At 35.0% G+C, this 23,902-nt stretch overlaps 1 protein-coding gene across 3 annotated transcripts in view; it reads right to left on the reverse strand.

Annotated features, from left to right (window-relative positions):
• Positions 1 to 651: 651 nt before the first annotated feature.
• Positions 652 to 23,902, reverse strand: part of LOC123890742 (protein SWEETIE) — a 33,232-nt gene continuing 9,981 nt past the window's right edge. For 2 of the 3 annotated variants that reach the window (XM_045940420.1, XM_045940422.1), the window contains 37 exons: positions 23,183 to 23,308; positions 21,830 to 21,933; positions 20,842 to 20,974; positions 20,337 to 20,443; positions 18,150 to 18,260; positions 17,906 to 18,073; positions 17,700 to 17,786; positions 16,368 to 16,461; positions 15,296 to 15,364; positions 15,078 to 15,200; positions 14,921 to 14,989; positions 14,716 to 14,820; positions 14,455 to 14,543; positions 13,369 to 13,525; positions 12,635 to 12,784; positions 12,124 to 12,173; positions 11,928 to 12,027; positions 11,786 to 11,842; positions 11,631 to 11,698; positions 9,557 to 9,650; positions 8,350 to 8,555; positions 7,928 to 8,072; positions 7,738 to 7,806; positions 7,177 to 7,233; positions 6,850 to 6,936; positions 6,550 to 6,678; positions 6,260 to 6,463; positions 5,661 to 6,125; positions 4,928 to 4,993; positions 4,610 to 4,707; positions 4,392 to 4,491; positions 4,140 to 4,284; positions 3,664 to 3,974; positions 3,450 to 3,584; positions 3,157 to 3,324; positions 2,940 to 3,065; positions 652 to 2,577 (listed from right to left, as the gene is read on the reverse strand). In XM_045940420.1, the coding sequence (XP_045796376.1) occupies positions 1,009 to 2,577; positions 2,940 to 3,065; positions 3,157 to 3,324; positions 3,450 to 3,584; positions 3,664 to 3,974; positions 4,140 to 4,284; positions 4,392 to 4,491; positions 4,610 to 4,707; positions 4,928 to 4,993; positions 5,661 to 6,125; positions 6,260 to 6,463; positions 6,550 to 6,678; positions 6,850 to 6,936; positions 7,177 to 7,233; positions 7,738 to 7,806; positions 7,928 to 8,072; positions 8,350 to 8,555; positions 9,557 to 9,650; positions 11,631 to 11,698; positions 11,786 to 11,842; positions 11,928 to 12,027; positions 12,124 to 12,173; positions 12,635 to 12,784; positions 13,369 to 13,525; positions 14,455 to 14,543; positions 14,716 to 14,820; positions 14,921 to 14,989; positions 15,078 to 15,200; positions 15,296 to 15,364; positions 16,368 to 16,461; positions 17,700 to 17,786; positions 17,906 to 18,073; positions 18,150 to 18,260; positions 20,337 to 20,443; positions 20,842 to 20,974; positions 21,830 to 21,933; positions 23,183 to 23,308 (6,141 nt within the window). In that variant the 3' untranslated portion in view covers positions 652 to 1,008. The remainder of the gene's footprint in view (positions 2,578 to 2,939; positions 3,066 to 3,156; positions 3,325 to 3,449; positions 3,585 to 3,663; positions 3,975 to 4,139; positions 4,285 to 4,391; positions 4,492 to 4,609; positions 4,708 to 4,927; positions 4,994 to 5,660; positions 6,126 to 6,259; positions 6,464 to 6,549; positions 6,679 to 6,849; positions 6,937 to 7,176; positions 7,234 to 7,737; positions 7,807 to 7,927; positions 8,073 to 8,349; positions 8,556 to 9,556; positions 9,651 to 11,630; positions 11,699 to 11,785; positions 11,843 to 11,927; positions 12,028 to 12,123; positions 12,174 to 12,634; positions 12,785 to 13,368; positions 13,526 to 14,454; positions 14,544 to 14,715; positions 14,821 to 14,920; positions 14,990 to 15,077; positions 15,201 to 15,295; positions 15,365 to 16,367; positions 16,462 to 17,699; positions 17,787 to 17,905; positions 18,074 to 18,149; positions 18,261 to 20,336; positions 20,444 to 20,841; positions 20,975 to 21,829; positions 21,934 to 23,182; positions 23,309 to 23,902) is intronic. The other variant, XM_045940421.1, reaches the window with a different exon arrangement.

Here is a 23,902-nt window from a genome sequence, read left to right on the forward strand (position 1 = left end):
GATACATCTAATTTATTTATTTTTGAAAAAGGATGATGCATCTAATTAAATCACGTTACGTAGATAATTGTAAAAGAGTTTAATTGATATGCACCGACGGTGTAAAATAGTTTTACACCATCGTCCAATAAATAACCATCATTTTGCCATGTCATGTTAAGAAAGTGGGGTAAAGTAGGGTGATGTGGCGGAAAACATGGTTGGTATTGATTGACGGTGTAAAATTATTTTACACTGTCGATGCATATCAATTAAATCCATTGTAAAAATATTTTATGAATTACTTATAAAAATGTCACTAAGGGTTCATTTGGTGGGTAAGATAAAAAATAAAATATAATACGAGTTTGGCGAGACAACAAGAAGATGTGATAAGTTAATTTTGAAACTTATATTATCTGTCTAGTTCAAATTTTTGCTTAACTTTTTCTTTTTAACAGCCATTGTTTGTTTAACTGCAACCCGACCAAATGCCATTTGGAACTTTACTGTGGGTCCAAATTTTGGTCCCATGACAGACATGATAAGATTGGTATTATGATCCCTATTATCATGTGGATCATTTGGTGTGCTAGAAATGCTAAAACTAAGAGGATAGTAAAACAAAAATCAAGACTGAATCATTACATTAGTGTGACAAAGAGATTTAAATTAGTGACAATAAAACTTAAGTTTATAATTTGTAAATAGATGGCCATCCATCATTCAATTCAGCAAACAAATTATAAATCGAAGTTGAATGTAATCAAGCTATTTGCAATGGAAATCCGGAACCCGATATACGAACAAAACAAATAACCTGACAAGTCAATCTGAGGCTTATAATACAAAACTAGATTCAACACATATAATTGGATGGCATGGGATAATGGCTCTAAATACTAACGGTAGATATGTGGTTTACATGGAATTGGAGTAATAATTGCAATTGACAAATACTTCATTCTCTATAGTCCTCAGCTAATCATTCTAATTTTTACTGGACTCTCATACATTCCTTGCCTAGGGTCATGACTCATTTTCATTTAAGTCTTGCCTAGCATCTTCATCACATTTGTTATCATTATTATCCGATGCTACTTGTTCAGGCATATCCTCTTTAATTGATCCTTCAGATTCTACCTCAGGCTTCTGATCACCAGAAACTAGTTCATTCCCTGGGACTGAGGATACCTCTTCTTGAAGCTCAGAGCTTCGCAATTCTTGCTCCAGCTCTTGATGTGCACTTTCAACTGGACTTTCAGAAGTTCCTTGTTTAGAATCATGACTCTCATTTTCACTCATACCGTCTTTCTTAGCATCTTCATCATATCTGTTACACTGTTCAATATTATCTGACTCAAGAACACCCTGTTGAAGTTTCGGAGAATCTGATACTAGATGTTCAGGAACACCCTCTTCAATCAATCTTTCAACGCCTCTGGAATTGCTAACCTCCGGCTTCTGATCACAAGAAACTAGTTCACTTTCTGGAATTGCTAACGCCTCTTCTTGAAGCACAGAGCTTTGTAATTCTTCCTGCATCTCTTGATGTTTGCTTTCTACTGGACTTTCAGACGTTCCTTGCTTAGAGTCATGACTCTCATTTTCATTCACACTGTCTTTCTTACCATCTTCATCACATCTGCTACACTGTTCAATATTATCGGACTCAAGAACCCCCCGTTGAACTTCCAGAGAATCTGATACTAACTGTTCAGGAACATCCCTTTCAATTGATCCTTCAGCTTCTACCTCAGGCTTCTGATCAAAAGAAACTAGCTCATATCCTGGGATTGCTAATGCCTCTTCTTGAATCCCAGAGCTTTGCGATTCTTCCTCCATCCCTTGATGCTCCCTTTCTACTGGACTTTCAAACATTCCTTTCTTAGAGTCAAAACTCTCCTTTTCATCCACATTGTCTTTCTTAGCATCTTCTTCACCTCTGTTACACTGTTCATTATTATCTGATTCCGAAACACCCTGTTGAAGTGCCGGAGATCCTGATACTATTTGTTCAAGCACATCCACTTCAACTGATTCTTCAGCTTCTAACTCAGACTTCTGATCACAAGGGTCTAGTTCATTTACTGAGATTGATGATGCCACTTCTTGAAGTCCAGAGCTTTGCAATTCTTCCTCTGTCTCTTGGTGCTCATTATCATGTGTCTCGTTAGCTCCCGGATCAGTTTGAGCATGTTTCTCTTTGAAAGCTTCCGAGCTTTCATTACTTTTCATCTCCTTTTCACTAATGACAGATTTGGAACTAGCAGATTCTTGAAACTCAACATCTCCAGTAGAGCCTTCCATATCTGATCTTTCAACCACGCTATGATATTTGTCTTCGGGAGAATCATCTGTTTTTGAATCCTCTCCAGCTTCATTTTTAGACACAGGAAAAGACTGGAAAGCATCCCAATCATCTTCACTGACTTCATCTTCTTCCTCATTATTCTCGTCTGATTGTATCACAGCAGCTGAAGGTGTGGGGTGTTTCTCTTCAATTCCTGCCGCTGGCTTCGGCATTTTAATATCCAAAACTGGTACTTTATGTTCTGTTTGATTTTTATCATGTGTTACAGAAGCTCGTATGACCCCCTGCATGAAGTGGCATAACAGAAGTAAGCAACTGGAGATTCTATTAGAATATGGACAAAGTTCCTAAACAGGTGTAACAGAATCCATGAGTCAAGATTTAAGATTAGGATGATGTTATCTTATCCTCTGCAAAACATCTTATCAATTATTTTGGTTAATATTTCTCCTCTTAATAGAAAAGTACATAGAAGTAATAATGGAATCTTATTATTTCTATGCACAGAAAAGGGAATTTTTCATTTTCAAAAATATAATCTCCACCATGGAAATAGAATTGTAGAAAATCATAAATTATGACCGTTCAGCAAAATAGATGTCAATAATCAGGCCACATATATACATATTTGTAACACCGACAATACCTGAAGTTCCTGGCGGTGCAGTGGAGGCATTGATAGTAAAACGTCCTTGAAATGCATGGCTGATGAGGGAATTTGAGCAAGGTGAGAAACAAGCTTAATGGCTGTGCTTCTTAAATCACTTATTGCCTGTCATTCGTTTGCATGATCAAAAGAATGCATATTAAAATCACGAGGAGCTAATTCCAGCAATAGAAAATCTCAGTTAATATTATATTACCGGAGAGAATCCATCTGTTGTTGACAAGAAAATCGTGACAATGGCCTCCAGAAGTAGGGCCATAAAACTTCTCTGGCAGTCATTACCTTTAGCTAGGGTTTGTAACACCACCATGAGACTTAAACATTCACTAGCAATGTTTACCGACTCTCTCGTTATAGTATTCTGCTATAGATAGAAATATAAAATTCTTTAGGTACGCGATGAATTGCAATATTCAATGAGCAAATAAAATGAATTAATGATATTATTAGTCACACTAATGGCAAAACAAAAGCAAATGTTGCCAATACCTTCAACATTTTGTGGATCAAAGAGAATATATCAGTAATTAACTCCCCAGATAGAAACATTAAGAATGAGTTATCTTCTGTATTCGCACCTCTTTGAATCCTAGCTTTAAGAAATTGCAAACCTATAACTTGGACCTGTCAACAATAAATTTCAGTCATTGGTATTTCTTTCTGGGTAACAACAATGGTATGATATTTCCTACATATCATTTACCTGCATATTTGAATCACCGAGTAGAGTTCGGAAACATCGAATGCAATATCTCAGTGCAATAACACGGATGGATTTGCTTGCTTCACAATCTTCAACATTTTTGCTTTCAAGAGCCAGTTTCGCAATTAATATGATTTGTTCAAGAGAAAATACAAGCTTTGCATGTATTAGTTTCTGGTGGTGGTTTAAACTCTTAACCTCCTGCAAATGGAATTCCTCAATTCCATACTTTGTCAAAGCAGCAACCACACTCAGAAGAGTCTCAAACATTTCTCTTAGAGGGAGAATGCTATCATCCAGCGCAGCCTCATCTACAAAAATAATCAAATTATTTTTTTGTTTGACTCAAGTTGTTTTCCCAACAAAAAGATTTTAACAATACATCCATTAAATTAAAACTTGAAAAACACATTAGACAAGAAACAATGAGGAAATACTCATTAGGGATAAAACTGGATCGAACTAAAATGGCTTACCATCACGTATTCTCTTTAACAAAGGAATTGTACAGTTGACCATGTCAATAGCTTCTGATAAGTAAACCTCAGTTGAAGCCTCCCTAACACACTTGTAGGCAACTAAAACTAATGCCAGAACCGTCGATTTTGGATGCTGGGTCATCTTAAGTAATCATAAAAAGAGCAAGTCAGTAATGACACTCATCTTTTAGGACTAAAAAGAGCAAGTCAGTAATGACAATTATCCAGAATCATACACAACAGACATACCTTGGTCTCAATATGGTTAATAACTGCCTTTGTTGAGCTGCACAGCGTATGTATAACATTTACTTCGGAGTTTGGATGATTCACTAAAATTGTGTCAGCTCTGGACAATAGACATACATGAATGTTTAATATATTATAAATAGATATATATATCCTATGCAAAACTGTCTATCAAATACGGAACTACAATAAATTATTAGTCACAGGAAATTAATTACCTATGAAATATTTTAAAAAGGTAGTGCAAGCAAAGTTCCATTGTTATCAAAGAAAAGTTTTCACTATTGAAAATTTCTTCTGGGCAATTCTGTGCAACCTGTAGAGAAAACAAATGAAACTTGAATTTTACATGTCTTTAAAAAAGAACCAAATCAGAAAACAGCTAACAAGAATAGAAAGAGAGGACTTTCAGTGATTTGAAAAATATACCCTATTTTTAAAAACATTGAACCCTATTAATACCAAAAAAATACCCTATAAGGATATAAAATATAATGCAGAATTACAATCCTGAAATAAATTTATCTGATGTGTACCTGTGATAAAATTGATATCGCAAGACTATTCCAAGAATTATCCATGTATGTGGAATATGAAAGAATCTGCATCCAATAAACATAATTATAAAAAAAAAATGAGAGTTAAGATCATTCCTTATATTAATTTAACCATGTTTGAAGAAATTATCATGAATAAAAACAAGCAGAACTCTTATACAGTCCAGTATCCTCATACAGAGTAGTGAATTGGAATTGATGTATTGATGTAGTGCAGGTATGTCATCAATCCTTTTTCATTAGAAGTCAAAGGTTCTACTCTAAGCCAGCAAAGACCGAAAAAGAATAAAGTATCAATCATTTATGTTAGACTGTCGGTCGATTTAAGAAGTTACAGGTTCTCCCAGTTCAACGTTATTGCAGTTCCAAATTTATATTAATTGTATATATGGAAGAAAACAGAGAACCTCATATTTCACCAGGATTAATTGATTAGATCATAAATTGAATTAAATATCTAATGTGCAAGTTCTGTGCCAAGGATAGTTTCTCCTTAAAAAACTAGATTAGGTGGAGGGGCATTATTGGTTTACACATTCCCTCGTGTAAGGACCCTTACGCATAGACCCACTTTACCTTATGTAATTTGCAAAGGATTGAGATATTTAACTACAAAATGAGAAGTATGCAGTAACTTGTTCTAATCATATTAAATGAGAAGTACAGGGAAATATCATGAATGTTTAATAATACTGTCAGAAATAACACCCACCTGCAGCAGTTCTTTACAAATATCCACGTTAAGCAGTCCCGCTCCAAAAAAACTCTCAGTTGAAAGAAATTGAAACATAGGTAGTACAATTTCGTATAATTTCAAGCCTGGCGGTTTCACTTCATCGCTTAGGGAGTTCCCACCATGCTTTGCATTAACAAAACCCAACTGTATAATTGGTTTGCACAGGATAGGATGTTGTGACTGAAACAGACCAAGAAGAGAAAATCCCCATAGGAACTTAAAATCTTCAAACTTCAATTGGACCATGCTATACTGACATGTAGCGGCACTATGTTTGTCGGTGTTTTTGGTTGAGGCTTTTGTGCAATCATTTCCTTCAGAATTCACTGGAACTGAGTCGAGTGCAAGTGCTTGTAAAATTACTGGCCAAGATTCATCTAAGCATGGGCGTAACTTTGAAGAAACAATAGGTGATTGCAGCCCATCAAGAAACAGATTCCACTGCAAGTAAAATGCGACTAGAATGAGAAGGAAAAAAAAAGTCTGAAGACACCGAAATTATCATAATGATTTAGGTTCATCTCTGAGATGAAAGTATGCACCCATGAATATCTGAAAAGTTCATACAGACTTACCTTCCTCTTTGGACTCAGGCACAAACATATATAACTATAATCCTTCAATGTGTGGATCCAGTACTTCCCTAGAACACTCGAGCTCTTTTGAAACAGTGGCAATAGTGTCCGGTACTCATCTGGAACTCCATCTTGGTGTTTCCTCATGGATGCATATATATAACACTTGAGAGAAGCGTGAGCAGCCAGAAGCCTTATTTTGATCTAAAATGTGAATTATAAAAAAGATTCAAGAACTAAATATAAAAATATTGAAATATATAAAGTTTATATAACGATTAGTCCCATGCCTTGCTTGTGACCCATTCCGCAAACGAAGGATAATAAATATCCTCAAAGTCATTCAGTGGGCGTGAAATCAAAGAAAATATGCGCCTGACCACCACTTGATCTCCACTGATTATTCCACTTGTTAATATCTGAAATTATTACATATTACTGAGTATAAATTGTGTTTAATTTCAAATGACTAACTTGAGATATGTTTAGAATAATGATTAGATGAATAATAGTAATTTAGGGCATTTCAAAACATGTAATAAATCAAATTCAAAGGTAATGGAAATGAATAGAATAATGAAAGCTGCAACCTTGGTAGCCAAGTGCAAGCCTGCCTCCAATAAGCTAGGACTAGAAGATGTGTCCAAAGTGGTACGAACTGCAGATACAAGTTGGGCCTATATTTATAATAGTATAAGTTATTCCATATGAATCAGAAAACTCATAATCTTACATAACCATAAAAATGAAGTATCAGTTCTATAGGATGTTCAAACACCCAATTATGTGTATAAAATAAATGATACTTGAAAAAAAAAATAGAAAGAAAAAAAAACTTAGTTGTTATAAATATAAATTAATTGACATCTTGTCATGTAAACAATTCGGGGGGCGGTGAAAAACATCTTGTGAAATACCTGATACTGTTCAAGTAGAAGATGCCCAGGAAGCTCAGGGTCAGCTGCCTTTTCAAACTGTAAATCCAAATTCACATATAAGAACGAATTTAAAAAAATTGACCAGTAGGGAGATGATTTGCTACACCATGCAATTTAAAAAAACAGTAAATTGACAGAAAATAATCTGATAATTAATAAAGATTGAGCTCTTCAATATTTGGAAAAACAATGCATTTTTTTACAAAGTAATTAACCATAAAACTATCCCCAATTATTTACAGAGAAAAAAATAAGCAATCCTGTGTGAATAAAAGAATATGAGAAACATACTACATAAAAAAGACAAAATTAAGAATAAAAGTTAGCAGACCCCACCCTAAAGCCTCTCCTTTTTTTCTACCACGGCTACTAAACCTAATAACAAGAAGTTATGGGGGGGATACCAAGGAAAAACTACAAGTTAGCTACAAGAAAAGACTTAATCTCAGTGCCATAAAACTTGTTATAAAAAAATTAAGAGAAGGGAGAGAACACGCATATAATAAGCACATCCATCATATTTCATAGAGAACATACTACCTTATCTACAATAGTGCCAAGAAGACCGACACCTACTGGCTGCATGTTCTCAAATTGAATTGTGCTAATCTGGTGGGAAAAAAATAACACGGAAGGGTGTGATTGTTTCTAACATATATTTAATATTTCATTCACAAGAACAAAGGGTAAATTATTCACTACTATATATATTCTAATTGGTCGGTAGTACCTGATAAGCAAGTGATATTAACTCTTGCAAGTGGAGAACTAGCCAATCACCAAGGGAATTCCCACCTGCATGTTCTTTCCTTGCCAAAAAGAGGTCAAAATGAGCAGGATTTCTTCCTACAGCATCTGGTAGATGGCTCAAACATCTACATTAATTAACGATTCAAATTATACAATAGTACAGAGAGACTAAAAAACCTTTAATTATCAAGACAAAAGGAAAAGACCAGTCTCAGAAAATATAAATCAAGACAAAATTAACATGACAAACGCCTTTAATTATCTTTAATAGTAAAATAAGAGGGGGGTGAATTTATACAAATTTGAAATAGAATATATTTTATAATTTTTAGAAAGATGTAGGAAATGTATGTTCAATGTATTTATAGCAAATATTTAATTACATAATTAAGAAATACATACTCTGCAGCAAAAAGTCTAGTTCTATATCTGAGGTACTTTTCTCTATTAGCTGTACCGGTGGAAGCTTGAAACTTGTAATCCTGTGTGTTGTTCGAGCCAGAGACCATATTTTCTTCATCATTATGGTTCAACCTTGAATCACCATCTGAAAAATCATTTTCTGCGTTGTTATTAATTTCAGTGTTCCTCATTGACGTTGCAAGGACCTGCGATAATCCCCCAATAAACCATTGTCAAGATTTGGTGAAATGTTATGGAAAGCATTATGAAGGGGAATACAGGAAAGGGGATCACTGAGAGAAGAGAAGGATGGGAATGAAGGTAAAGGATCATTTCTGTAATGAAAGGGTGGCTCAAGTCATTGGGTAGAAGCATGCTTGCTTCTCTGATACCACCTTTCATTCTTATTTAGATATTTCCATTAAATACTGCACTTGGAGCTTTTCCCAAGTTTACTCTCATCTTGTCTTGTTAATAAAAACCAGTTCTTATCACTATGCTAATGCATATAAAGACCTTATATGGGTAACATAGCTGTTTTGGGAACTGAAGCTTCCGTTAGTAATGTGCATAAAAGGACCAAACATATACACCATCCCTGAAAGGATCGTGTTATAATGCATCACTACTAACTTTGCCAACTTAATAATAGATCCATTCGTACATATCATACATCTCATCTGGCTGGATGAGAAAGCACACGTGTTGAAAACATTACAATGCATTCATGTGTCACTAAACCACAGGCTGTGTATAGTCCATTTTCTCACTATAAGATACCGTTGTACGGGGAAGCATAGCATATGATCTTATGGTTTTTCACCGGATAAGGTTCGCTCTGGAGCCTTCTTCTCTCACTCGCTTCATTTTACAAGCTAAATCCACATCTATCGTATATACATATATCTTTGTAGTAAACAATCCTTAGATAGATCCCCCTGCCATCATAGAATCCTTAGACGCCTATGCTCACATGCCTAGAAGAGATTACAAGAAGGTTCCTTTACTTTCGGGCCTTTTTAAATCTTCCTGGTTCCAGATCTGAATTTAAAACCATATTGTGTGAAAAAGGAAGCATACACATCTTCCGTATGGATCTGGTACTACTTCCTTAAAAATGTATCAGTTTTCATGTTTTTTTGTAGTACAACTTATAGACATTATGAACCATGTAGAAAAACATGCATTTTTAAAATAGAAAGCTTACCACTTTGCGACATACTGATATCCAATGTGAAGTACATGAAGGACATGATGCATAGAGTAATCGCATAATTGTGGTTCGCACTAAGTTACCAATTCTGCATAAATGAAAGGAGTAAGAACTAAGCAACATAAAAGCCAAATGGAAATTACAGATTTTGGTCAATATCCAATTTGTTAATAAAATATAAATGATAACTATGGTTGACCATAGCTAACATTTTGAAAAATATTTCTAAATACATATTGTTGGATATTCCGCCTTCATTGCGGTCCGCCCCCGTCCGCCTAATTGCGGCATTTGGGTTGCCTTCATTGCAGCCTCCAACACCTTCATTGTGTTGGGTGTGAAGGGGTGGATTTAGTCCCACATTGCTAAGAGATATGGCCTGTGTAGTGTTTATATACTAGAGGCAATCCTCACCTTACAAGCCGGTTTTGTGAGGATGAGTTAGGCCCAATATAAAATCTGACATGGTATCAGAGCCTATCCTAGATCTATTGTTGGGCTTCCCGCATCGTCCACGCTTCAGGCCCATTGGGCCTGAGCGTGAGGGGGTGTGTTGGATATTCCGCCTTCATTGCGGTCCGCCCCCGTCCGCCTAATTGCGGCATTTGGGTTGCCTTCATTGCAGCCTCCAACACCTTCATTGTGTTGGGTGTGAAGGGGTGGATTTAGTCCCACATTGCTAAGAGATATGGCCTGTGTAGCGTTTATATAGCTTTGGCAACCCTCACCTTACAAGCCGGTTTTGTAAGGATGAGTTAGGCCCAATATAAAATCTGACATGGTATCAGAGCCTATCCTAGATCTATTGTTGGGCTTCCCGCATCGTCCACGCTTCAGGCCCATTGGGCCTGAGCGTGAGGGGGTGTGTTGGATATTCCGCCTTCATTGCGGTCCGCCCCCGTCCGCCTAATTGCGGCATTTGGGTTGCCTTCATTGCAGCCTCCAACACCTTCATTGTGTTGGGTGTGAAGGGGTGGATTTAGTCCCACATTGCTAAGAGATATGGCCTGTGTAGTGTTTATATACTAGAGGCAATCCTCACCTTACAAGCCGGTTTTATATTGGGCCTAACTCATCCTCACAAAACCGGCTTGTAAGGTGAGGATTGCCTCTAGTATATAAACACTACACAGGCCATATCTCTTAGCAATGTGGGACTAAATCCACCCCTTCACACCCAACACAATGAAGGTGTTGGAGGCTGCAATGAAGGCAACCCAAATGCCGCAATTAGGCGGACGGGGGCGGACCGCAATGAAGGCGGAATATCCAACACACCCCCTCACGCTCAGGCCCAATGGGCCTGAAGCGTGGACGATGCGGGAAGCCCAACAATAGATCTAGGATAGGCTCTGATACCATGTCAGATTTTATATTGGGCCTAACTCATCCTTACAAAACCGGCTTGTAAGGTGAGGATTGCCAAAGCTATATAAACGCTACACAGGCCATATCTCTTAGCAATGTGGGACTAAATCCACCCCTTCACACCCAACACAATGAAGGTGTTGGAGGCTGCAATGAAGGCAACCCAAATGCCGCAATTAGGCGGACGGGGGCGGACCGCAATGAAGGCGGAATATCCAACACATATAATGCTAACCAAACATTTATCTAAATCCCCACAGGAATAACATCAGTAACCATAGTGTTGCTGGGCATCACTCCTAGGAATGCAATCATATGCATTGAAACAAATGCCTCCATATGGTATCGGCGAGTTTCATTTTTTTCTTTTAATACGCATTTAACATGAGATTTTCCAAGGGGTCATGTATGTCAGAGATTTAAATGTAATAATTTTTAACGGGTATTTTCTTCTGCTGGCTTCTCTAGGAGAATAACATATTCTTATCTGTATTCCATTTAACATCTCTGGCTCTATTATAAATGCTTATTTATTATAAGAGAGGAAAGAAAAAACTACAAAAAATGTCTAGGCGATAACCCAAAATAATTTCATGTTATTACAAATAATAAAAGAAAAGGGTTCCAGGCTCAACTTAACCTAAGAACTAATCAGCAGGTAAGAGTAAGAAAACATTATTTCTTTTTCTTATTCACATACTCTGAATCAGTTTCCTCATCCAACATAAAGAACAGGTTATCTTCGATCTTCTCAACAATAACGGAAGCCTGTAAAGATTAAAACCAGCTTTCAGCATAAAAATAATATACACTAATATATCTATTTTGAAAATCCTTCCAGGGTTAGAAACAAACCGGATCTTTCTCAATTAGATGTCTTAGAGTAGACACAGCAAGAAGGCGTAAAGTTGGCTGCATCAAGAATAAGAGTTAGTTCTTAATTGAAAAGAGTGAATAACAAATAATTATCAATAACGGAAAACATGCAGGAAAAAACCTGTCTTGATGACAATGTAGAGAGAAGAGACTGCACATGGGAGTGCACAGAAACAGCTTTCGGTGCAAAAAGAACAAGTTGTTGAGTGAAGCGTGCACTCCTGCAATATAACAAGCAAAACTACTGATAAAAGATTTTTCCAAAAGCAAAAGGTTAGATGGCCAGGAGAAAACATGATCAGAGTTAAGAAACATACTCAAGCATTGTTGAAGTTTCTTGCCAGCAGCTTATCTCAGCAATGGCAGACTGAAAATAAAAACCAATGTATGATGTTTACATTTATTTATAAAAAACAAAACAGAATGAATTTAATATAATGGTTCTGGTAGAAGTAAAAAGCCTAAGTTTTGTGACAATGGGCAATATATGCCCCAACTTTACAGTATGGTTGGAGTGCAACTGTTGTATCTTTAAGGAAATTACTATGTCACGCAGTTGATTGGATATCAGATTAAGCATTTGGCTTCTATTTGGCCTAAATGCCTAATGCCCATGGTCTCGTATGGGAGCTAACCAAACAGATGTGCTGACAAATTGGGTAGCTTAGCCACATTACTGTTTTTGTTCATTTTTATAATACTTTTAATTTCATTTGCATTTTCCTTTTACATCAAACAGGATCCCTTGTTTTCCATATTATTTACAATCATCTTCTCTTTCTCCGCAATGTGTTTCTTCTTGTATTAAAATAGTTCTAAACAATCAACCTTGGAGCGTGTGAAAAAGATGCTTCCCGGTACAAGCTCAGGACCAAGAACAGCAACGATAGCATTTATAAGGCGGCCAACTCCCTGCTGAACGTCTGCCAAACCATTCTCATCAGATAAAAGGATGTCCATTGCAAGAGAAAGTGTCGCCTGTGAAGAAAAATAGAGACAATAGGAAAATCACAAGATAATTTTACAGAATATAATGAGGTACTCCGTCAGATTAACAACTAAAAACAGCAAAGATTTTTCCTTCATTTTTCTCTTATTTTTTGGGTGCAAATAAATAGATCACATAGAAGAGATATAAGAAGGATGTAGGATGCAGAAATAAACTACTATACATAAGCCAAGGCAGGCGGCAACTTACATGGTAGGGCATATGCCTTGGCAACAAAGATAGAGTTCAAAGTCTCAATGCACTTTACTGGTAAAAATTGGCAAAAAATTTCTGAGCCATGTCCATGTAAATGTTTATGTAATATATGGGTTTTTTTTTTATAAAGGATACGAAAGGGTTGTCCGTTTTAGAGAAACATGATTATTGTAATAATCAATAAAAATAGAAAATTGAAATCACTGGCTCATGAATCAATTAGTGACATTTCATAGCACTATGAGTAATATTGGTCCTTTAGAAATATTTTCATTAAATAAGGGAAAAGCAGACTATTTGTTCTATATGTGAGAAATATAATGATCACAAGATGCTGCTGACATTTGAAATGCGATACCTGGACATGAGAAACAAAGGACAAGCCTGCAGCTTCAACAGTTAAAAGAAGCCCATGCATAGACCAGATCTGCAGATTAGGTACCAAACTTTTAGCCAGTGAGGAAATAGAGCTCACTGTTGCAGGAACTAAAGTTGACAATGCAATCCCTCCTGCACTGCAGCAAGATATATATAACAGAAACTGTCAGGACATGTATAGAATTATAAGAAAAAGAAGTTAACAATACAATTTGTCATTTAAGTATGTATTCTGTAATAGTCATCAATCTGCTCAGCCAAATATCTAAACTGAGATTGTAAACGTACAAGAATACTGCAACAGAAAGGGTTCAACAAATAACAACACTTTAAACCCTATATCGGAACCAATATGGTTTTTGTAGTCTAATAATACAATAAATTAAATCATTTCATGAACTGGAGAACAAATTCTGTAAAGAAACTACTATAAAAGTGTAAACTTTCTTATTTCCACTATTATGCATACTAATCAAGTTTATCATATCATGAGACATTATGACTAGCATTATAAATTCATAGGACCTATTGGCAGATGTCTTCACCAATGAGTTAAGATGTCCTCAAATTGTAATGAGCTAGGTGCATATGATTTATATAGCTTGAAGGGGGTCGTTAGAATTATTTTATTTACGACTCGGATATATAATATTCTCTTGTGGATGATTGTGACACGTGGATTCTATTCTACAGTCTTGTTGTACGCTTTCTCAACAGGCTTTGTTGTACTCTTATCTTTTTGTTTTATTCTTGTAGAGGATTTCTTATCCTCCTCTCTTTGTATATATATCTTATTTCTTAGCAATTTTTTAAAAATATTTTTTGAAAAACCCACTTTATCATTCTCGGTAGGTACTATATTCGAAACATAACAAAAACTCAACATAATAAATTATCTTCGTTTAAAATAAGTCAAACACATCCTCTATAGCTAAAGAAGAACTTGAATTACAGAACAGACAAGCTAGTTCAAACATATTAAAAATTATCAGTAGAATGAAGTTATCTTGGTTTGGATGGGGTTTGAAGAATTGATGAAATGAACATGCAAACTGTTAACAGTGACCTGCGATGAATGCAGCCAAGTGCCAAAGCAATTGATCCAGCATAGTAGGAATCAGTTGCTCCAGTTAGGTCACCAAGTAGAGATCTAGTCTGCTAGCAACATCAATCATTAAAAAAACAATCAGAAGTGAAAGCAATAAATAGCACAGATAAAATTTAGGACCTATATGTGAGTGTTTGGAAGTGAAAAAAGCTTGTTATGAGTAAATCACAGTTCAGTGAGGATTAACATGCAGTTCAAGAAGCAGACTCAAAAACTTGCCATTCTAGCAGTGAAGATATCATTTCCAAATCGAGCTAAATATCCAAGAACCTCAGAAGATGCTCTACGTTGCGATGCACAAATGTCTCCCTCCACCAAAATATTCTACCATTCAAATTCGGCAAACAAAGAGTAGCAAAAATTAGTGTTGACAAATAATAAAATGTGTGTGTGATGTTGATAGTGTTTGTTAAAGGTTTCCTACCTGAAAAATAGATTGCACCAAACCCAAAATCTCTTGTCCTAATGTTTGTGGTCGAAAAGAAAGCAAAGACTGGAAAATATAATGAAATCAGTATATTAATATTCGGTGAGATCGACACAAGGAAGTTGGATAATACCAATAGAAGGATAAACAGAACCTTAAACCCTGCAAGTAAGCCCACACAAATATTGGTGATACTAGATGTGCGCCAGTGTTGTTTTTTCCCAGCTTTTAGACACTGCTCAATAACACCAAGGAGGGACAGCATACCGCCACTATCCTGAGATATAAGTTACCAATTGATTTCAACAACAGGAACAACCACTCACTGAATTCTACAATAATATATAGAGGTTGTAATGTATGATGCTCTACCTGAGAAGAAAATATGATCCCGAAGAAAAGAAGCATCTGGTTCACCAAAGTCTTGCTTATTGTCTCCGGCTTCAAGGTTAAATTTAAGTTGTTACCAAATGGAAACCCATCCAATAATCATGATAAAAACAATAACTAAAACAAGATTGTACATGGAAATGGATATATCAAATGATGAGCTTGATAATCAAATAAAAATGGAGTAATGAAACTGCAAATATAAATTGTACAATAACAACAAAGCACTTTTCCTATTAAATGAGATACATAGATCAAATGACATTGTTTTGTTCTGTTAAATATCGAGTTTTCACCACGGGCCAAATTCTGAACAAGGCCTTTTAAAATGATTTCTCCCAAGAATTTTTCATAGTCACCTCTATTATCGTACTATCCTCCATCTAATCAAATTCTCCTTGATAAAACCTTAATTTGTCTTCTCCTCACAAGGTCAAACCATCTTACCGATAATTCATCATAGTGTCCTTAGCAAGAGACATTCTTTACTCTCAATGTATATCAAGTTATCAACATAAACTTAATGTAATTTAGAAATAGTATGGATATTAAGTTCGGCTGACTCGGCCTTTGTAGGTTAGAATAGAAAGATTATATTGGCTTCTACAGAAATTAGCATTGTTGTCAAGGAACAAGTTTACTTGTAAAACTGTACAATCGTATGAATGTTTGGCAGGCTATTAGTGCTGAATCGGTGTCTGGATCATGTTTGTGTGATTGCAGGGTAATATATTACACAAATCTTAAGAGATTACCTAGCTTCTGCGATCCTAAACGCAATGATTTGCCGTGACGTGATTCCTAGTCAATATCAATCAATTCTCCACTAATCTCTCATTCCTATTATTTATAGCCTGTGCTCTCCCTCTCAGTAATTAACTATTATAACAAGTGAGTAATAGATGAAAGAACAAATTATTAGTTAGGTCAAAATACAAATAACACATTAAAAATATTTGAATATCGTTAAATACACATGTAGTAGATTGTTCCTAAACTGGAAATAATTTTTGCCAACAGTTCCAAATTTTTAATTTATCCAAAGAAATAATACCTGAGGAAAGCTAGAAATTTCATTCTCCCATACACAGGGCATGATGCCATCTTTTCCACCTTGAAAAGCTCGGAGCTCATCTTCAAACCAATCCCTTGTTTTATATAAATATAAAGGTACACAAGTCAGTTGTAGAAGTTAAAAAGAGACGGACCTAAAGAGACGCTTTGTTTTCAAAATAATGCAGACCAAACTGACATTCTATATAATACCAATATCAGCTATATTAAGTGTCAATAAATAGATAACAGAAATATTAATATATTGATGACATCACATCACTAGATTCTCTTCCCACATTAGCCACTGATTTTAATGAGTATCAATTGCCAGTCCAAAAAAATGAGAAATTTCATGCATTGAAATTCTGTTGAAAACATAATCCGGTATTTTGGAGTATAAACATTGCACATGGTTACCAGAGAGAGGAAGTGTAATCCTGGAATAGAATCTTCTTTTTATATCAAAACTTGATGGGTGCTCCACTGCTTTGGAAGCAGTCAGTTACAGGAACAGACAGACGAATGCAAAAGAAGAGAAACGCGGAAGGTGGAATAGATAGAAAAGCATACAATGTACAAGTTTTTGTTTATATCTTGGATACAAATATTTTATTAAGAGAAAGAACAAAAATACATTGAAGCAGCCATGAAATTCTCCATAAAGCCTAAAATAAAATGAACGAGTACAAAAAGGCTTCACATGTCTAAAGAGTGCAATGCGACATTTTTTTAGCATGTGCTCTAGAAACAATGAAGATATAAGAAGCTTGTTAACAAGTCTCACATCGGTTGCGAGATGGCCTGAATAAGGCAATACTCACCTTACAAGCCGGTTTTGTAAGGTTGAGTTAGGCCCAACTCTCAATTCTAAGAATATTATTTAACCCCATTATGACTATATTAAGCAGACACTACTTTGATTCCTCCGCTAATTAAGAGTATGGTACTGGGCAACCTAAATCAACTTTCATCCATTTGAACTAAATAACTGGACAAGATTTAACTCCAGAAAATCAAGCCAACAAGCCAACCTCCTTAAAATACCACTAATGGTTATAGAATGAAGAAGAGAGCAATGCAGAGCGGAAACAGGAAAGACAACCACACATGCAGGCTACCATGTCGGCGCCAAAATAATCCAAAAGGGTGAATTGGTTGTATCTAATGTGACACAGTATACTTCTCTTGTAATTTAAAGGAGGAATATGTCATTTGCAAAAACGTTAGGGGATATTTGGAATTTCATCTAACATCAACGGTTCAAAACAATTTACTCTAATAATTAGGAAAAAAAATACAATGCATAACTGCATAATAGCCAGATAGAGACCTTCCAGGAATCCAGGGACCCAACCATGCATCTCTTTTGTCTAACAGCATCCTCAAGCACGAACTTTCTTCACATTCTGAAGCATGTCTTATTCAAACAAGCAATAACAAATACTCAGAACAATCAATGAAGATCTAACGGTCTAATCAATAGTTGCATAAATAAAGTAAATAAAAGAGTAAATGACAGAAAACTAAAAACACTACCTGAACGGAAATGTACATAGTTGAATAATCTGAGGGTGGTCATTTTTAAATGAGCCAGGATCTGGGAGAGATTGGTAAGCTATTAAAGTTTTGATGATGAAAGTGTCCACTGCTGGCTTCACATATGGAAGTTCCTTGGCTTTTAATGCGGATATGTATGATAATGCACTGCTTTCAACATAGGTTGGGAATTACTATCAACTGTCATATGAAGTTACAACCATAAATAAAAAAGCACAGATACCTGTTAAGGTATACAAGAACTGGCTGAAGTAGAACTCTGTCATTAAGAACATCCGAAGATATAAAGCATTTTATAAACGCTGTAAGTGCATGAACAGCTGCAGACCATACGCTACAAAATACAAGAGTAGACCATGAAAGAAATATACACAATCAGAATTGCTTCTTAATTATTATTCAAGACAGAACACGTCTAAGGAAATGAACCATGCTTAGCAACTTTTAATTTTAGAGAAATCTAAATGATAAGAAACCTGGGGATCCTATCTTGACTATAAGATTGTGTTGTTCAATTAACAATAATAGTAAATATAATTCATGAAACTTTTTCTTTTTCTCTTTATTATAATGCAGTAATATATCAAGATAGAAACAGGCTAGGTAGAGAAACAGGCTAGCTAACAAAAAGATGACTGAGGATTAAAAAAACTATGTAACTACAAGATGATTATCTAAACCTTTATTGTTGATTAATTTTTCTCGTTCTGTCAAAAAAAAAGTTGAATTTTTAGGAAAAAATAAATTTTTCTTATCATATTATACCTTTTCAATATTGAATTTTGGATCTAAGTTTGTTGAATAAAATAAATGAACATATAATATGAAATTGGATTCCCAACAGTCACTCGGATCACCCATTCTAGACATTGATGACAATCAGACGGTTAAAAAAAATCAGTTCTTGATCGAACGACTGCCAATGTCTCAAATGTGTGAATGCGTGAAAGACCGACAGCAGAGAGTCGGATCCTATATAATACTGTTTAAGTTAACTAGGATGAAACCATGATGTGGATATATAAACGTCACATCAAGATTATATTAGGGGATATGTCCCCTAATAATGTGATAAATTGATAATTACTATAGATAAATGGAAAATCCCGTCCTAAAGTGATAAAATTGGTTGCTAAATTAACTGGTGATAGAATTAGTTATTGATTCAAAATGCTATATCTTTGGTCACTACCCTAAGTTGAGATCCTTTTCAATTCTCAAAAATAGATAGTGCGTTAAATCTTCTTTATCATTTTATTTTGAAAAAAAATAAATCAAATTTATGTATATTTTTCTCTTTTTTAAATAGAGTCATTCATTTCTTTTAAGAAATGGAGAAACTCACAACCCACTACCATATAGCAATCTATTTAGTAATCGAAATTTTCGAAGTTGACTCCGGAACCGATTTTAGATATATAGTTAAAGATCAGCTTTAGTGTCTGATTTAAAGATCAATTTAATGACATATTTTAGAGAACGTACAATAACTAGAATCTCCTGAAAATAGATTCAACTAATGATTTTTTTAATTATTTATCATGGTGATAAAAATAGATGACACACATAATGACTGTTTGTATGTTGGGCATGGAGATATTTGTGGAACAACTGCAGGGGGATGATGCTATATAGCCCTGTTTTTGGGACTACAAATATCTGATTTCCTTTCCTATTAATATATTTCCTATTTACTTGTTTCCTAATTTTCCTTTGTATTAATTAGGATTGTATCAAATTTGTATCAATATCATTACTCATATCTAACCAGAATCTAGGATCATTTTTCTTTTATTCCTGCAGAGTGGTTTCCAGAACCAATTCTGCTCCTATTTTATGAGTTGTATCCCTTTGGTATCATGCATTAGAATAAAACAAGTTTCTCTGTTCTTTTTACATTGATATTCGGCACTGGAGTGCAACCTAAAGTTCATTTTTGTTCAAGAATTCGTATTTTAAACTGTCAAAAGTTCATTCTTCGCAACTCTATGACATTACTTTCGAAATAGATAATTATGTTGACTACATTGACTCTTTTCCGACCGTCCCAAAAGAACAAAAGAAACATCCAACTTTTTTGTTACTTCAATTATTTCTTTATTTCCATAATTTAGACTTTCCTTTTCATAATCTCGAAATAAGTCATTTCTTTATCTTTAGTTCAATAATTTCATAATTCCATTCCAATCATACGTATTAATAATATCAAATTCAAATTTCAAAATCATATAATTCAAAATAAGGGAATCCTAAATTGATTATTGATTATATACGATAATTCAAAAAAAAAGGCAAGGCTATAGTTCAGTCAATAGGAAAAAAAGTCTATACAATTTGATTATGGAAACCATACTGGCTAACAATAAACATTGCAGGACCAATAAAATTAATATTGTTAAGATATACTTACTATATCCTTGACATTAAATCATCAGTTTTTGTAACTTCATTTTCTGGATTCCCTGCAAAGAGTGTAGCCCACAATGCAAGAATATCAAAGACATCCTCTTTAAGCTCCTGCAGGCAAAGAAAAAACACCAAGACATGAGACTTTTGCTTAAAAAAATTATAGGGAATATCACCTAATACAGTCCTAATAATAATTTTCACAATTCATTCTATCAAGTCTTATGAAACATGTATGCAAATTTCCTGTTATAATTTCAAGAGGATAGATAGCTACAGAAGTTAGACAAGGGCTTCAAAAGATTTGGAAACAATATGCCTTATTTTGGAGCTAAGACAGACTCCCTGGAATACTTGATTATTCTCCTTAACGTTGTTATGGAATACTAAAGCTAATGTAATGCTGATGTCAAATATTTTCACATGCTTCCCTTTACTTCACCATTCATTTTATTAGTTTCATAACAATTATAGCTTAAGAAAAACCCTGACTATCAACAACTTAATACCTCCTTTGGTAAAGAAACCAATAAAGATGATAAAAGCAACCACCCAGCTTCTTTTTCAACTGTCGCTGCCAACGGGTTGCGACTATATTCTATGAGCATTTTCTTTGAAACCTCAAACACTAATCTGGGAAGCCTGGTAGTAACACATTACTACATATTAGTACAGAAAATCAAGCAAGCATTCAACTGCATAAATAACAATTATTCTGTTGTTATCTAGTATAAGGACCAGAGTGATAGAAAAAAATGCAAATTAAAACAGGCAGTGAAGGTGCAAGAAATTTAAATCTGTGTCAACGAAGAATGCAGGAAGAGCAGTTCCTGTAACAACAATGAATTACCCGCAATGCCCTTTCCAGGGAAACAATATATAGAAGAATTAAAAAAAGATAATGAAGATGTTGATTGACATTTACATCAACCAAGTACAAAACTATTAAGTAATATGGGTCTCTGAATCAGTTCTGGCACCTATTCATTACACACCTCGTTGTCTAAATTAAAGTGATGTTTTAATCCATTTTCATTCCATCTCAAAATATGGATAAATATTATGATACAAACAAAAAAGACAGCATTTTCAAATCAAAGGCTTAGTGACACAATATATACACATAGGGGAAAGGAGTTCACTAATTTGGTGGTGGAAAAACAAATGTCACGTGAGAAATTAAAAAAATACTCCCTCCGTCCCTAATTATAAGCACCTTTTCAAAGATAAAATTTGTCCCTAAATATAAGCCCCTTTTCAATTCCCTAGACACATTTATTATTAAATTTCCAAACATAACCCTACTTTACATTGAAATCTGAAAAGTCAACTACAAATACATCTTTTCACCAAGGACAATTTAGTAATTGTAATACCCAAAAAAGTACACATTTATTACACTACCAACTTTTCTTAATATGCGTGAAAAACTCCAAGGGGCGGAGGGAGTATAACACAAAATTCTAAGAAAACCAGAGGGGAGGAGAGACAATTTACCTTGCTGGGTAACCAAGAGGTAATTTTGGTGAAATAGAGACTAAAGCAGACAAGACAGTAGCCTGCCCATGCAAAGAATCAAGCTCAAACTGTAAACTGCTACCCTGCAGACAAAGTATTAATGTCAATTCAAAAAATGAAAAATTATAGAAAACCCCCAGTTGAAGACCTGAGATTTGTTTTTAATCTCCCCGCAAAAAGCTAAAACTCCAGTAAGGCTATGTTTGGGAGTTTGGAGGCGAAGGAAGGAAAGGGATTTGGAGGGAGGGAAAGATAACAAAAAAATAGAGAAATGTTACACCTTATTTGAGAGTTATTTTGTAAACAATGAATGATAAATGAATGTGTATGATTAATATATTTTTAATTTTGAGAGTATTATAACATAGAATGGATTTGAAGAATTTATCTAGGCCCTCCAAAATCCCTTCCAATACACTTTTTTAGTTCCCCAAAATTATTTCTTGAACATATGGTGTCCCTTTGTGTAATATATTTTCCATTTTTCCTCACCAGCCAATCCCTAGGCATATGTGGTCATTCTCTGAACTATAACCTTGACCCAGTTTTGTGTCAGTGGATGATGGAAGGGGCATCTCCTGAAGCGCATAAAAAGAGAGGTGAAAGGAATACAGAAAAAACCGGAAAGGTGAAGGGTCACATAAACTAGGAAAAGGGGAAAATGTTGTTGCAACTTGCAATTGTGTTTGTTCTAGCTAGGAACAGTATGTCGACTAGAAACTGTGGGGAAGAGCATATGTGCAGCCCTCTGATCGAGGAGAAACATCACACTTGTTGTGGTTGAACTAAAGAAACACAAACAAAAGAGATGACGGAGCAGAAATGGAAGGTCCAGGAAGTGGTTGAGCGCATCCTGATGTTTAGAGGACCGAAGAGAGAGATTTCATGTGGAAAGATAATGGTATCAAAGAGGACTATTGGATCTAACAATGAATGAAGATGGTCTACCATAGACCACATGCGACATTGATCTACCCTAACTACTTGCCATTCAATAAAATCAAATAATCAGTACTTTTGCATTGTTTCCTAATGAATTCCTCTTCTCTAAATTGGGTAAAGCACAAACTTGATGGCCAAATCACAAAGAAATGAATATTTTGCATAATGAAATGAAGGGTACATGATTTTGGCTAATCGATTACATATTTAATCATCAATGTATGTTTTATATCTTTTTATATATCTTTGTTGTGCCTCAGCTATGGAGAGTTTCTCATTCGTCATCATCTGTTGTACTCTTCTCAAACTATTGTTAGTAAAAATTATTGTACCAATAACAATTAAGGATCCATTGAAATATAGATTATCATGAATTTTGAAGAACTTCACCTTTTCAAAAGAAACACTCTCTCTTAAAGCAGTAAGATTGGTCACCCCATATGAAGTTAAACCACCGACACAAGTTGGATCAACTTCAGCCAATGCACGTAATGCTAAAGCAGCTTCAATCCGAACCTAACAATATACCGATTTCAAAAAGATATAACAACGAGAAAAGACATAAAGAATTATGCACAATTCCATATACAGCACAAACATGCACTCAACCAAAAATATTTCAACTTTGGATAAAGACATGCAACAAATTAAAAGCATACATTTTTAAGAATTCCAGATTGCTTCTAGAATCATTAAGTGGAAACTAGAAGCTCCCAACAGTGGGGTTAAATTCAACTGCCAAGGAGCTAGTCATCTGTGTCATGAATATCAAGGCCTAACTCATCCTTACAAAACTGGCTTGTAAGGTGAGGATTGCCTCCTCTTTATAAACTCTTCTCAAGAATCCTATCTATCCGATGTGGGACTAAATCCCACCGAGTGTTGGCCGCTAACAATCTGGGGTTAAAATCAACTGTTAAGGAGCTAGTCATCTAAAACTGCGGGGTTAAAATCAACAGTCAAGGAGCTAGTCATCTAAAAATGATTTGATTATGTAGGGTTAAAAGCATGGTTATGCCTAGTATATTCATTTTATGTCTATCTCTAGTAAATACACATGATCCCATATAACCACTGGAGGTTAAAGTATACAGAATTTCTATGCTATGG

Source organism: Trifolium pratense, linkage group LG6 (assembly GCF_020283565.1).
Source record: "Trifolium pratense cultivar HEN17-A07 linkage group LG6, ARS_RC_1.1, whole genome shotgun sequence".
In the NCBI taxonomy this organism is placed as follows: Eukaryota; Viridiplantae; Streptophyta; class Magnoliopsida; order Fabales; family Fabaceae; genus Trifolium; species Trifolium pratense.